Here is a 16,034-nt window from a genome sequence, read left to right as displayed (position 1 = left end):
GTAGTAAATTTCTAGCTCACAAATCTGATTTCATTTATATTTATGAACTTCAGTTGTTTAAAATGTCTCAGTAGTATCATTAATTGAATTCTTTGGCCTGGAAATCCAATGTATTGTTGGTACTGCACCTGGTATTAACTTCAATTTTTTTTTTAAATCCCATTTCCACAGCAATGAAGTTGCTGAAACAGCTTCTCTCAAAATGGTTTGAGCATAAACAGGAATTAGCTAATGCCTTTGTAAAATATTTGCTCTTCAGGCGAATAAATTTTCCCCATTTTCCCTTTAAAACTTCATCTCTTGGAAACAAATGAAAAGAGACTAATTTCTGTGTCAGCATACTTGCTGATTTTATCTTTGTGATTGGAACTACTGCAACAAGCTGAAGAACAATATTTAATTTTCTTCAAGTAGAAATAGAGGTTTATAAACAATGACCGATTATAAATCAACGTGGAGACTAGATCTAGCTGTGAAGCGTAACAATAAATGCGATCCGATAGGTCTAGATCTAGACTAGAGAGTTTATCGGTTATATAGGTCTAGATGTATATTTAGCCAGCACCCTCGTGACGTCACGTTTTTAAAAACTAAAAACATCTCGCAGATCCCCGTTTTTTTGGGGGCGTGGAGAATTTTCTGTCTAATTTATTAAATATAAAATTTTCCGAGCATTTAAATAAAAAATGATATAATGTTTACTATTACAACTTTTTACGCAGAATTTAAATATGTCAATAGCTAAAATTTGAAAAACTATCGGAGTTTCCCTTTAAGTCTAATCTAATCTAATACTAAATTTATCTAGATCTAATTATTGGACTAGGAAGTAATCTAAGCAATCTATTATGTATATATATATATATATATATATATATATATATATATATATATATATATATATATATGTAAATAGCAGGGCCAGAATAACCATTGTGGGGCCCTATGCGAAACAGATTTCGCGGGGCCAAGTTTGGGTAGGGAAGCGGGGATAATAAGTGAAATTTAAGAGTTTGTATTAGAAAATAAATTTGTCTCTATGCATTTTATTCTTTCTTTACTATGTATAGAATTACTTTACGAGCCTTGCGTGTAGCAAAGTCATACAGTATATCATAATAATTGTTTCCTACATAGATCACGCTAAATAGCAAGAATTTCCAAATGTTTCAACCTTAAGTAATTCTTCATTAGTTTGAGGCGCGAGAAGCTTCTTTCACCAGATTACACTATTACTGCTGATGCATAATGCCGCACGTAAGACACCCCAAAATGACAATTTTAATGAATATATTTCAGTATATTTTAAGGACTTTTTAGTATATTGCTATTTCGGGAGATTTCCAGGAGCTCCTGGTAAATCGACAGGAGGGTGCGGAAAATCTGTTTTAAGTTATGAAATGGTTTAATTTTATAATTTATACACCTTGAATTAGCGCGGGTCCTATAAAAGTGCGGATTCTTTGAAAGTGGGGGCCCACTGCGGTCGCATAGGTTGCAGTGGCCTAAGACCGGCCCTGCAAAATAAGCTGCATATGCTACACCGCCGGTTGACTAGTATATATATATATATTAATTAACTGAAATAATTTATTAAATGTATGTTACATTATTTATTTAATTTACAATAAATTTTTTTTTTAGATAATTTAATTCTGTTGCATTTTTTCCTGAGGTCAGTCAACTGCCAGCACCAGCAAGAGGACAATTTAATGCTCTTGTTTTGGACAGCAGGAGAATCAAATGATGACTGTTGCATTGATGGTACCAAGTTTGAGCCATGATCACTATCATTCCCTGTCATCTTGCAGGGGTTTTAGGCTTAGCCTTAATAATAATTTAAAAACAAATAATTCAGAAGTTCATAAAGCCAACAAAACCAGATGCTTTTTGAAAAACAACCAGCAGAATGCAGTTCAAAACTTTTCCTGGAATGGACAGCAGCAACAGCCAGGGCTGTAAAATCTATGTGAATATTTTAGGGACTTGATGGCAATGTTTTGAATTAAAATGTACCATTTATATCCAAATTTATGGCCCATGGACAATAATCAGCCTGTTATGGGTCCTAACTGGTCACTTGAATCTCCTCCTTACTGTGCAGAGTGAAGTTGTAGAGACTAATATATACCTTGAGCACCACAATGATTTATTAAGGCCTGTGACATGCATGTTAGGACTTATATTGCTGCCAGACTGACAAAGCTGGGTGTCACTTGAAAACGAAAGTGTGGCAGCCATCATTATGATTATTTAGATCTGAGAATGGTTAAAAAGTATGTGGGTGCATTCATCCTTTACTTCCTGTTTGTTCACAACACCATACAAGGTAACACTTCCTGACACCCCAAGCGCATGGTAAGGATCTGTTTACATGGTAAGTATCTGTTTACGATAAGTTTTTGTGTGTGTGTTAAAATAAAAAAAAGATCATGGTGTCTTCTGTATTTCTATGGAGTTTGCTTTCTTTATTAAATTCTTTATAAGTTATATAAATGAATTTTGTTTTTGAAGATTTTTTTTTTTCCTTCATAATTTTGCTCAAAATTTATAATTTAATATTAGTCTAAATTTAAATGAAAAATGGTAGGATATTGTTGATGTTATTATGACTAAGCTTAATATCTTTTAATTATAAACCCTAAGTAAAGTACTCTTTCTGTGGCCTACGGTTAACGAGGGTGTCATGTAGCCTGCACAACGACCAATCGCCTTTTCTTTTCCCCAACTTATGTCAGGTACCCATTAGAGCTAGGTGGACTCAGCGGCGCCCTAAAATCCTGAAATTCAAAATCCTAGTCTTCACCAGGATTTGAACTTGGCACCCTTGGTTCAGAAGCTAAGTGCTTTACTACTTAGCCACCGCGCCCTGAATATAAACATATAATATAGATAATTGACATCTTCTTTTGCTGTTTGTTGTAGCATTTTTTTTTGCAATGATTGACAAATTTAGCTAATTTAGGCAGAATATGCTTAATAAATAAAGTCATTGAATCAAGTGGCAATATAATAGGGCTCAAATGAAGTTTTTTCACACATGACAAAAAATAGAGTGAGTTTGCCTTAATAAATGTATTTTAGAATTTACAAATGCCAAAAAACTTTTTTTCTTAGCTATTGGCATTTCAAAATAAACTGGAAATAAAAAAGTACAAACAATTTTTAGCTGTTTAATTTTTTAGTGTTTATTGCATAAGTCTCAATATTAAATTTAAGTTCCCCTTTCAGACCTTATGATGTAAATGTTATCTGTTTCTGTGGCCCAAAGTTGATGAGGGTGTCATGTGGCCAGCACAATGACCGACCGCCTTTACTTTTCCCCAACTAATGTCAAGTACCCATTAGAGCTGGGTGGACTCAAAGACTCCCTAAAGATCTAGAAATTAAAAAATACCAGCCTTCACCAGGATCCCAACCAGGAACCCCTTAGGTAGAAGCCAAGCTCTTTACCTCAGCCACTGTTCCTCCTATGATTCATTATGAACAATAAGAAAAGCTTTTATTGACTTTTTCTTTTTAGAATTCCTCTATTCATCTTGCTAATTCATGGTCAAATCCTGCTGTGCAGGTGGACATAAGTTTCAAAAATAGCTTTAATGATTTTCCTAGAAATTTGACAGTTGATGTACACTTTGAGAAAAGAATTACTAGCTTTTAGACCATACTGGAAAAACTTGAAAAGTAATACATTTTTACTACTAACTAGTGATAAGAATCTCAACAAGTGATTGCATATTCAAGTTGCAGTTCAATCTGGTTAATTCGACCAGTCACTTATTTAGACTGAATAGTAAGGCAATGAAAGAACATTTTATTTATACAGTTGACTCTTTTTAATCCTATAATAAGTTGATTATTATTTAATTATTATTTGATTAGTGCTAAAATGATTCTATTCCGATGTTGTCAGATTAACAAGTTTCAACTGTACTTACAAAATGAAAAAAAAAAAACACTAAAACTCTGTTGTTAAATAGAAGTAAACAAAGAAAAAGCTTTTCAAAATAAATTAAAAGCACTCTGAAAACAAACAAACATATATTATTATTGCTGCTTTGGTGAAGGAAGATGCCCTTAGAAGAATGGCCAAATAACTTTCTGAAGAGTTACAGATTGCATGGCAAAAATTCTATAACAATTGGTAAAAGTAAGTTATAAAAAGTCCGACTTCTGTACATAACAAAATGCACACAAAAATGACACTATAAATATATTTTTGTAGTTCCACTATAAATATAAACAATCTATATTTATAGTTTATTTTTTATTTGTTCATATAAGTTACCATGACTTTAACATGGATAATATATATATAATATGTTACAATCTGACTGCAAAAACATTATAAGGTCAGAATTTTCTACTTAAAAAAAACAACCCAGATAAGTATAATTAGAACTGGGTTCCTCCTGTTACATCCATTGTTTAGTTTTCTTGAAACAACAATTTTCTAATCTTAAGATGTATATAACATTTTTAGATTTACAGTTAGCGCTGACGTCTGGAATGTGTGTTGGAGCCATAATGTGTATATTGACTAGGACAGACATTCTAATTCATGAACATTTTCAAATTCTCAAATTATTATTTAAAGATTCAGTTTTGGTTGAAGTTAACAACAAAATGGAAACCGTAGTGGTGAGTTACATTTGGTTTATATTTTTACCTCATATCTAAACAAACTGAGACTGAGTGTTTTTTTTTTAATTATTATTATTATAGCTTTTATATAGCGCTACTTTCATGCTCAGAGCGCTTTTGGTCCAATCTCATTTGTGGACCAGTGCGGGGGGGGGGGGTAATCTAGGAGTTGGGTTTCCGTGCTGCCTTGAGGTGCTCAGTAAACACAACTCTGCCCGAGTTGGGTGTCGAACCTCATGCCCCCTTCTAGGTAGCCAAGCCAAGCTCAAGCGCACTTGGCCTCTGTACCATGCTTCCCACCAAACATGAAGAGCATGCCATGTCATATTAGTTTTACTTTTTTCTGATGGAGACTCCCTTTCACAATACCTCTATTCAACTCATATCTTCATGGAACCTTCTGGGAACCTGGACACGGATCATGAAAACAGCTCTAACCATTTTCCTAGAATTTGACAGTTGATATGTATTTTAGAATTTACAAATTTTTATGCCAAAAAACTTTTTTTCTTAGCTATTGTCATTTCAAAATAATCTGGAAATAAAAAAGTACAAACAATTTTTAGCTGTTTAATTTTTTAATGTTTAATGCATAATACCTTTGAGAAATAATAACATTGGGAACAATTACTATCTAATTGGCAACACTGGGAAATCTAGTTTGACTTTAAAATTTTCAATGTAATAAATTTTAATTTGGCTAGTAAACTAGAAATTATTTATCTTGTACTGACTGTATATATAAATATATATGCTTTTGGTATTCCTGCATTTATCAAGGAGTTTAATAGATTAATGATTAATTAAAAATCTAACATTCTTTAGTTATTAAGAGATAAATAATCACTCTATAAGTTGCATAAAGGAGGTATTGTCTTTTTTTTTTTTTTTAAATACTATTTAATTATTTTCTTGCTTTCATCTCATCTTGCATGTCTGCCTGTGATCCCAACTGGGCCATAGTCCATCAATCAGTTTCTTCCAGGCATCTTGATTCTGGGCCAGTCTGTCCAACTGTCCTCTGGTCTTGCCCTCCTGCTTGGCATCTGCTTCCAAATCATGGCACCATGTTTTCCTGGGCTGTCTCCTCTTTCCTTGATAAGAGCTTGCCTTGTAATGTTAAATGCAGGCTTGCGAAAGGGGTACCCTATCCATCTCAAGCATTTCTGGAGAATATTTACTTCAAAAGATACCTACTTCAATTGAAGTTCAATGAAGTAGTTACTTTTTTTTTTTTTAATTAAGAAGTCATTGGAAATACAGCTGCAGTAATTGCAAGCTACCAAGTTGTTCAGTACCATAGAAAGGTACTCATTCCAATTTTATTACTATTTCAGTGATGGGAATTTTCCCAAAAAATTATGAATTTTGAAAATTCTTCGGATCCACTTTTCTAACCAAAAAATCCTAAATTTTCCCTGACAAGATTTGATTTCTTTTGAATATGTCAGAAATTGAGTTTCCCTTTTTCTATGTTTAAATTCTTACTCTGTAGCTTGTAGCTGTAATCAGAAGGGTATCTATTTGGTTTTATACTGGCTTATAGTTTTTTGGTCCCTTTTTCTTGAATATCTATATCTTGTATGTTTTCACCTTGGCTTAAACAAGTAATATGACTTTATCTCCCGGAGCTGAGAATGTTGATGCAAAGTATTTATTTAGGATGTTTACTTTAATTTCATCATTGTTATGTGTTGAGTTAAATCTCATTTTAATGATGCTTTCATTTTCTTAGATTTAATGTTGGTTAGACCAATGTTAAAATATGCATCCAATGTTGAGAGTTTTTAACTCTAGAAAACATAAGTAACTAGAAAATAGAGCCTTAAGGTTATATAATGTAGCAAATGAATATTAAGATTTTACTAGATTAGTGAAATCATTAAACTTAGAGACACTTCAGTATAAATGACTAAAAAGTAAATTTTATAGCCATTACAAAAACAACACTGAACTATAATGTAAAAATCCTCCCCAAAAAAACAAAACAACTAAAATATTTATAAAGAACGAAGAGAACGGCACTTTTCTGATTTTCTATGCTAGGACTAATTCATAAGTGCTCTTTTTTCCCCTAAGTTATTAGAGCAGGCAAAAGAGTGCCTGAAACAGCCAGGAAACCTATTTATATAATTAATTAATATATTTATTAGACATTTGTAAAAAAAAATAAATGTGTACATTACAGAACACTACCTTGGTTAATGTGGCCTTTGGTGCAAGGTGTACAAAAGTAATAGGAGGCTTCAACATAGAAAACAACAGTATAAAAATTTCACTTAATTTTGACCTAGAAAGAGAGAGTGCTCTAGATTCATTGCGTTGTGAAATACAAAAATCTTCCCATGGACTTCTGGTGAACGTGGATACAGATATGACTTATACTGGTATTTGTTTTTTAACAATCTTCATGTGATTTCCTTATCACTCAAATAGTCTAGTTTATGTAAGGTTTTGGGTGTTTGAACATACGTTACATATAGGTATCTCTATAAAAAAATAAGCTATGTACACTTTAAAGTACAATTAGAATCAAAGATAGGTGTAAAATATCTTGAAAGATAATCCCATTAACAAACTATGGGGCACCTGTTTTTGTGGACAATGGTTAAAGAGAAACTCTGATGGCTTTAACAATTTTTTGTATATGTATTTTGATTTACAGATAAAAAATATATTATTCTACATATAGTCCACATATGTATGCATATCTTATCATGTTGTTAATATTAGTCAGACACACTACCTATTTACAATTTTTTGGGGGGCAGAGGTGTGTGGGTGAAAATGTTACATTGTTTGTTTGTATTCTTGTCTAGATCCAGTTCTAAAATGATACGATAGTAGATCTAGGACTACATCTGGTTATTTTTCTTTCCAAAAGCGGCTAATTTAACAAGCAATGGCAATATAATGGTCAATTTTTATAGTATTCCGATCAAGTTAAAGAGTTAAAAATTTAGGGTCTAGACTTAGATAGAATATATTGGTTTATCTATTTGCAACCTACGTTACCTTTTTTGAAGTTGCTGACTGGATGCAATTGGTCAGATCTAGATCCACTTTCAGTTTTGTTGAGGGGAGTGATGTAGGCACAGTCTACTAACAAAATCTCATATTACCTTGGTATCCCTTTTTTTTCAGATATGAAGAATTTACTAATTAAATTTAATTAAATATAAGCTTTTAAAGAAACAATGGTAAAATGTTTACTTCTACAACTTTTTACACAAAATTTTAAATATGTCTAATAATAATAATAATAATAATCTTTATTATCCGTATGGAAATTTGTCTTACAATTTGTGAATTACACCAAACAAAAAACATTATAACTATAAGAAACCAAAGTGTACATTCACACCAGACTCACTCATAATTGAGTCTATATCTCAAATTAGAAAAAAAACATCAGAGTTTCCCTTAATGGGTGTGTCATGTGGCCATCACAATGTTTAGCTACCTTTACTTTTCCCCACCTAATGTCAAGTACCTAAGGGTGGTTGGACTCAAGGGGTTGACTCAAGGACTCATAAAAGTACTGAAATTCAAACAGAATCGAACCTAAGTCCTATTGGTTCTGAAGCCAGCGCTTTACCACCCATCCACCACTTCTAATTGTCAAGATACATTTCTCGGTTTATTCGTAGGGTTTGATAATTCTGTTAAAAATGACATTTGCTTCCTTTGTCATTGTCATATAAACTTTGATAACAAAGATAAGACTTCTTGATAAGTGCTGCATTGTTCCATTTCTTCTTCTCTGAATACAACTAAGCGGGTGCTGTTAAGTGGAATTCTAACTATTAACAATGACAAATATTCTTTTGATAATAAAGTCAGGTCATATGTTTCCAAGTTATGTAAAGTAAATTAAGGTAAAAGCCTTGTAATCCAAGGGGCAGATTATGAAAAGGTCATCTGTTTCTATGGCCCAGGTTAACGAGAGTGTCATGTGGCTAGCTCAATGACCAACTTCCTTTACTTTTTCCCAACTAATGTCAGGTACCCATTAGACCTGGGTAGTCCCGGTTTTTAAACCCTGCCCCCTGTCATCCCTTGCCGTCCTGTGGGATGTTTGGGATAAGTTGTTATAATGTTCAATTCTGAAGGAACATTCAAAACATGTCAAACAATCAAAGTAATACAGAAATTTATTACTATAGATTATAGTACAAAAGAAAAGAGTTATAATAGTTATTACTAGTCAACCGGCGGCGTATCATACGCCACTATTTTGCAGGGCCGGCCTTAGGCCACTGCAACCTATGCGACTGCAGTGAGCCCCACTCTTTCATAGGACCCACTCTAATTCAAGGTGTATAAATTATTAAATTAAACCATTTTATAACTTAAAACAGATTTCCCGCACCCACCTGTCGATTTACCAGGAGCTCCTGGAAATCTCCCGAAATCGCAAAATATATGAAAAAGTCCTTAAAATATATGGAAATTTATTGACAAAAATTGTCATTTTGGGGTGTCATTCAATATGGACAACGCCAATCTTACGCACGGCATTATGCATCAGCCATAATTGTGTAATCTGGTGAAAGAAGCTTCTCGTGCCTCAAACTAATGAAGAATTACTTGAAGTCAACAATTCTCAAAGATAGATTAAAACATTTGGTAATTCTTGCTATTTAGCATGATCTATGTAGAAAACAGAATTATTATGATATACTGTATGACTTTACTACATGCAAGGCTCGTAAAGTAATTCTGTACGTAGTAAAGAATGAATAAAATGCATAGATGAATTTATTTTCTAATACAAATTCTTAAATTTTACTTATTATCCGCTTCCCTACCCAAACTTGGCCCCGCGAAATCCGTTTAATGTTTGTAAAATGTTTTGCATGTTTCGGATGTTCCTTCAGAGTTGAAGATAGTTTACTTTTTAGTCCAAACCTCCCGCATGACGAAGAGGGATGGGAGCGGGCAGGGTTTGACAGTCCAGTGCGCATCCATCGGTAGCGAGCTGTGAAAACATGTTCTTCCCCCCCCCCCCCCCCCCCCCCTTTGTTTTTTCGTGGGATGCCTATTCGCAGAAATAAGAGAGTGATCTTTCCTTTACTTCTTGATTCTTGTTCAAACTTTTGAGGGAAGAGGAGAATTATATATATATAGATTCAAATATTCAATAATATAAAGAAATGTAAAAAAAAAAAATGAAATGTAATTATATAAATCTTGAAATGTTATTTATAGTAATTCTACTTATTTGTCATTCACATTTTCCTTTGAAGGATTAAACATATTAAAGTGTTATAAGTTGCACCATGTTGCTGGGCTAGGCCTTGTGTCTTTGACCATTTTTTTTTTACTTTATCTGCTTAAAGCACAAGTAGTGTGATTTTGAAATTCTTTACTCTTGAAATTTTATAATGGTGGCCATTTGAAAACAAATGTACATTATCTTTGTGTACAGAGAGTATCTGCCCAGCAGACAATAATGTCAGAATTACAAATATCTCAGGTATGTTAAACTGTTTGTGAACAAACATTTATGTAGTCAGCAAGATGGAAACATCAGCATGTACTGACTATGAATTTTTCTTTTACTCTTTTATTCTGGGGTCGGGGGGGGGTATTTTTTTTTATTGATTAATAAAAGATTTAATTTGCTTTCTGTGGTAATGTTAATGGTTAAATCCTAATTTTTTCCCCCTTTTCTGTTAAGGCATTTTGTAAAGAATTTAGTTTTGAAGTTTTCAAAATTAACATTTTAGTTAGTTTTCAAGAACTTTGAAGTCTGCATTTCCTTAAACAACTTGTGTCAGGTACCCATAGAATTGGGTGGAACCAGGGGCACTTTAAAAAATACTGAAGTTCAAAATTCTAGTCTTAACTTGGATTTGAATTTGAGAACCTTGGTTTGGAAGTAGAGCCTGTAAATGCTCAGTCAACATTCCCCTTAACTCTTACTCTTCATAATCATTTTCCTCGTTCCGGCAGATATATTTATTTTGCTCATATATTTCACTACCCTGTTATGACTAAACTTTTGTCTGATATCAGAAAATTTTATTTTTGGTATACTAATAAAGGAGAATGCACACCCTTTTTAGATAACTTAAATTGTTTATAAAATCAAAGTTAAAGTTAATTTTGAATTATGTTCTTTTTTTTTTTCCTCTGATTTATAAAAGATTTCTGAAATATTTCTAAAATAAATTAATAAATAATGGATTTTGATAAAAAAGTAATTATAATAATTATTTTTTCCCATGATTTATAAGAGACTAACAAACAATTGATAAGATGTCAGTACTAGTATTGTGATTTTGGAGTTAATTTTGTTTTTACTTAAAATATAAAAATACAAAAGCTAAAAGTGGCCTTTTTAACAGAAAAATGCATTTTTTTTTTCAGCAGCCTTAAACACCACCAATGTGAAAAAGCCACCTGTAGCTCCTGCAGACAGTATGTATTAAAATTGTATGTGTTAGAAATAAGTTTTTTTAACAACAGAGTTATTATATAAAAAATGATTAAATAACATAATATTTCTACATAAAGATTAATGATTAAATTATATATTTTTGCATTGGTAAGCAGAGGGGCTAAACAAAATAGACATGAATCTACAAAAAAAAAGTGGTGCATCTGCTGACATAGAATACATAGACTATATATTCGTAGAATGCCATCAGGTTGACTTCCACTAGAAATTCAGTACGATGATCTAATAGAAGGCAGGAGAGCCGCTGGTCATCCACTTTTTAAGGTATACTGATGTATGCAAATATAACATTAAGCTCTTCAACATTGTAATAACTTAAGGGAGGCAACTCAACGAGATATATGTGTTTATTTACAAGAGGACATGACAAACATCTGCCTTAAGCACAGCATCCGCATATCAGCTCTAGACTTGGGCAAAAATCGTTCTCACTTCCTAATGTAAACATCCTTCCTAGTCTGGTTCACCTTCTTTCTGCACTAGCCTGGATGACAGTTTGCATGGTAGAGTTATAACAATATCAACACTAATAGCTGGGAAAAAGTGACACTGGATAGATCCACATGGAGAATGAGAATAAAGGAAGATTCCTGGATTGCAGATGCCATGCACGAACAGTAGTAGAAAGAAAGGTGTATGCACAACAGCGCCTGGTGATTACATATTCCCAACTATTGCCTGCAGCTGTGTATAAAGGATTAGCATTTTTAGTCACACAAGAAGTTGCAAAGGTATAAAATGTCACAGACTGACACATGCATATTTGATCTAATAAGAGGGCAAATAATTCTTTATGCTTTAAAGATGGTCATATTGTAATGATATTATTCTTTCCCCTTTTTAAATGTATAAGAAAAATATTGTTGATGGTTAATGTTGTTATAGTCTAATGAATAGTGTTTTTGTCCACTGTGTAGGGTTTTTTGTATGTGCATTTTTTTTTCTACCATTGCTTAAGGATATTGCAAGCTACTTTTATCTAAGTTTATTTGATTTTTTTTCCCCTGTTCATATAAGTGATAAGTGGAACAAAAATTTTTTTTTAAAAGATACAAGCACTAGTGGTGTGTTTTTAAAAATTCATTTTTTTTTTTATTGAAATAAAAAATTTGATAAGTAGTCTTTATGACCAAAACATTAATTATCTTTGTTTACAGCAAATTCCTCATCCGAGATAATGGAGCCAGCAATAAAAATGAAAAGTAGATTTTTTAATTTCATACACCTATATAGAGTAGGGAAGAGAGAAATAAAGTTAGAATGTAGTCACTTTCAAATATATGTATATTTTATATTTTTATTTTAGGGATACCCGGTACATCTTAAAATTTCATTGACTTATAATGTTTTTTTTTTTTTTTTATTTCTTGCTCTCACCATTAGTTTGAAATATTTCTGTTATAGAGATAATTATTTCTTAAGCTTTCATATTTTTTTCTTTTAATAAACTTAAGATTGTGTTAAAAAAAAAAAAGGGAAGTATAAGATTATATTCTTGCACTGGTATGCATTTTTTTGTTTCTCTGATTTACTAAAGAACAACAAACGCTTGCTAAAATATTAGCACAGATAGTGTGATTCTGGAGTTAATTTTTATATTTATAAATTAAAAATAAAATTGTTAGAAGTAGCTTTATTAACAAAAACATAAATTATCTTTATTTCCAGCTACAAACTCTACTGGACTTGAGAATTCAACTGAGCCAACATTTTCAACTGATACTAAGGGTATGTTCTACAAATTTTCAACAAACTGTATGGCATAAGGGAAACAAAATTTAAAATTTCAGAATGTTCTAACCATGAAATGTTAATTTTATTATTAGTTTTGAGTCATTAACCTTTATTACTTGAGTCATTAACCTTTATTACCTTCACCTATCAAATGGTTAACCCTTCAAGTGCTCAGCTATTTTATAGAGAGTGCATTGAAAAGTGGGATTAAAATTCTTGTGTTTACAAACATTGGATACCCACTTGCTTATTTTTCTTTTAGTAGCTAAACTATGCATAGTAGCCTATTGAACCTATACATTTTTGAAAAGCTAATTGAATAAGGAATTTAATTAAGTCCAGACAATTAACATATATTTATAAAAAAATAAAAAATTATTTAAAAAAATAATACAAACCATTTTTTAAAAAAGCACAATAAAAATTTAATCCGTGAGAATCACAACTAATAAAACTTGAAAAAAAAACACCACATTTAGAAAATTTTAAGAAAAATATATATACACACATATATACAAGAGTTGTAAAAGTAGAAAGAATGATTATTTACAACTGTCTGTGATATTTAGCAAAACACTCAGGACACAGTCCAACTTTGCATCCTGTGCATTCCCACCCAGTTCTGACACGAGTTGGATGACCAGCAACACACTGTCGTTTTTTCCCCACTGGCAGTTTGCTCAGATCATGTCCATCAAGTGGATGACCTGCTACAGTCTGGGTTAGTGGTGTTGGACCCATTCTTGCAGCCTCCATCTCTGTTCTAGTGCGTTTTCTACGTATCACTTTTTGGGGTACAAAGTTTGATGTCATGCTCTCTAGTGCAGACACGATGAAATTGTACCATGAGAGCTTTGGTCTATCTGATGTGTTGCTATGGTATATTATATAGCTATTTAGAATAGCTCTTCCAAATAGGGAAAAAAAAACTTTATTTGTCCATTTCAAGCTTCGGCGCTCAGCCATATACATGTAAAGTTTTTCGTCGCCCAAGTCAACACCACCCATGGCCTGGTTATAGGCATGAATCACAGCAGGGTCTTGTTACAGGTTGTTTCCTGCTGTTTACTGTATCAATGAGACCAGCTTTACTAGCAGTAGACAGCAAGATTGGCTTTCTGCTATTATCCTGGTAAGCCAAGCAAAGCAGATTACCTTTTCTGGCTGCGATGAGCTCCTTGTTTTTCAATTTTGTTTTGACACAAACATCTGGTAGCCCTTTTCTGTTAGATCTAACAGTTCCTGTAGCTGTAGTGTTTTCAGTGAAAAGTTCTTCCAATAATTCAATGGAGGTAAAAAAAATTGTCTATCCCCAAATGGTGTCCTCTGTTTAACAGACCGGCTGCAGTCCTAAGCCTAATAATAAGCTCATGTGTATATGACCTGCCATTGCCGATTCTTCTTCCTTGACTGCCCTCATATATTTCAAACTGGCAAAGATAGCCATTAGCACTGTCTGACAAACACCACATCTTAATGCCGAATCTGGCATGCCTCTTGTTAGGCATAAACTGGCGGATATGAGGGGTTTTTCCTTTGAACCCAATCATACTTTCATCAATGCTGACATTTTGAGTGGGGTGGTAAAAGTATTTGAATTTAGCATTGAAATGCTTTATAAGTTCTTGGACCTTGAAAAGCTTGAAACCAATATCATTTCTATCTGGTAACAGCGTGTTGTCAGCGAAGTGAAGAAATTTTAGAATAATCTGATAGCGATCTCGGTTCATGTGAACAGGGAACCAAGGTGTTTCTTGGCTCAGATTGCAGGAGTCCCAATATGCGTTGTAGTTGGGCTTTTTATTTAATCCCATGTTCATTGTCACACTTAAAAATGCCCTAAACTCTTCATTTGAGATAGGTGTCCACTTGTGGACACGAGATCTTGGCGTGGTTTCCAGGTTTTCGTGGTTATCTTCGATGAACTGCCTGGCGTATTTATTGGTTTCGTTGACAACCAAATTGACAATGTCATCTGTCAAAAAAAGGTTGACATAGTCCACAGGCTTTGCATCTGGAGCTGGTGCATGTTTTGGGCCTGGGTGGGCTGTAAATAAAACGGGCCTGGGACCACAATCATGATCATCAACAGGTCTCCATTCTTCAGCAGAGGGTGTAAAAAATTCTGCCTCTGCCTCATCTGATTCTGAAAATAAAGAAAAAAAATTATCATAAGATATAGATCTAGACTAATTATACTGAAATTATTATATTACAGATTGACTTAAGACCTAGATTGTCCTAGATAGATCTATTAGATCTAATATTAGTAATATCATATTTTAAATTAAAGCTTACTAATTTTCAAATATTGATCTAATCTAATAATGTAAACAAACAATTTGAGGTGCCACGCCCTTTTTAGTTACTTTTGGTCACCCCAAATTAAAATAATCTATGGATAAAAACATTTGTTTAAAAAAAAAAAAAGATCGATACACGTGAAGGATATTGCCTATATTTAGACCTAGACCTAATTAACCGTATAATTTGTACTTACCAGATAAATCTGCATCTAAATCAGAATCCATAAATTCCTCATCAGTTAGGTTGTCTTTATTCAGATTTGGAAAATCAACTTCACTGTCACTACTCATTTTTGATTGATTAAAAACGTATAGAAAGAAATTAACTTGGCGTCCTTTGCAAATTCAAAGTCGGAAGTGAAGGAAGTAAACGGATATGTACGGTTTTGCAACTAATTACCGAGAAAATACGAAAGAAACGACCGTATATAAACGAAGCCACGATCGTGGCCTCACGCCTTATAATTTCTGTTTACATCAAGCCACGATCGTGGCCCCACGCATTTTGAGGGTTAAGGAAATGTCAACTTTATCTTTTAAATTTTTTTTTGTTTTATTATTTTATGTGGAAGGCTCTGTGTTTTTTTTTCCCCAGACTTCTGGGAAGACACATTTATCCTTGTCATTGGAATTCCCTCTGCTTTTGTGATTTTAATAGCAAGTACTGGAATTTCACTTTATATTTGGAGAAAATATAAAAGAGGTGAAATATTCTTTTTTTGAATGACTTTGATAATCTACATTTATAATTATTTTTTTTTTTTGAAATTCTAAACTCTCAGAATTTTAGTTTCTCTACATCTCCCATGGTGAGCTATCTAGTCATGAACAAGCCTTTATTGTTCAGTGCAAGCAGAATTCCCCCCCCCTGACAATTTGCCCTT

At 32.9% G+C, this 16,034-nt stretch overlaps 1 protein-coding gene and 1 long non-coding RNA gene across 2 annotated transcripts in view; both read left to right on the top strand.

The window, feature by feature from the left end:
• Positions 1-1,681: 1,681 nt before the first annotated feature.
• LOC129922276 (uncharacterized) lies at positions 1,682-7,025 on the top strand. Its single transcript, XR_008774243.1, has 3 exons — positions 1,682-2,377; positions 4,484-4,641; positions 6,833-7,025. It is a non-coding gene; the product is annotated as an uncharacterized LOC129922276 (long non-coding RNA).
• Positions 7,026-8,769: 1,744 nt separating this feature from the next.
• LOC129922573 (uncharacterized) overlaps positions 8,770-16,034 on the top strand; it is a 36,087-nt gene continuing 28,822 nt past the window's right edge. The window contains exons 1-5 of the mRNA XM_056009220.1: positions 8,770-8,785; positions 10,076-10,123; positions 11,020-11,070; positions 12,779-12,838; positions 15,746-15,853. Coding sequence (XP_055865195.1) covers positions 8,770-8,785; positions 10,076-10,123; positions 11,020-11,070; positions 12,779-12,838; positions 15,746-15,853 — 283 coding nt within the window. The remainder of the gene's footprint in view (positions 8,786-10,075; positions 10,124-11,019; positions 11,071-12,778; positions 12,839-15,745; positions 15,854-16,034) is intronic.

Source organism: Biomphalaria glabrata, chromosome 13 (assembly GCF_947242115.1).
Source record: "Biomphalaria glabrata chromosome 13, xgBioGlab47.1, whole genome shotgun sequence".
Classification (NCBI taxonomy): domain Eukaryota; kingdom Metazoa; phylum Mollusca; class Gastropoda; family Planorbidae; genus Biomphalaria; species Biomphalaria glabrata.
Note: the sequence above shows the minus strand (reverse complement) of the source record. Positions and strands in the feature narration are given on the sequence as shown.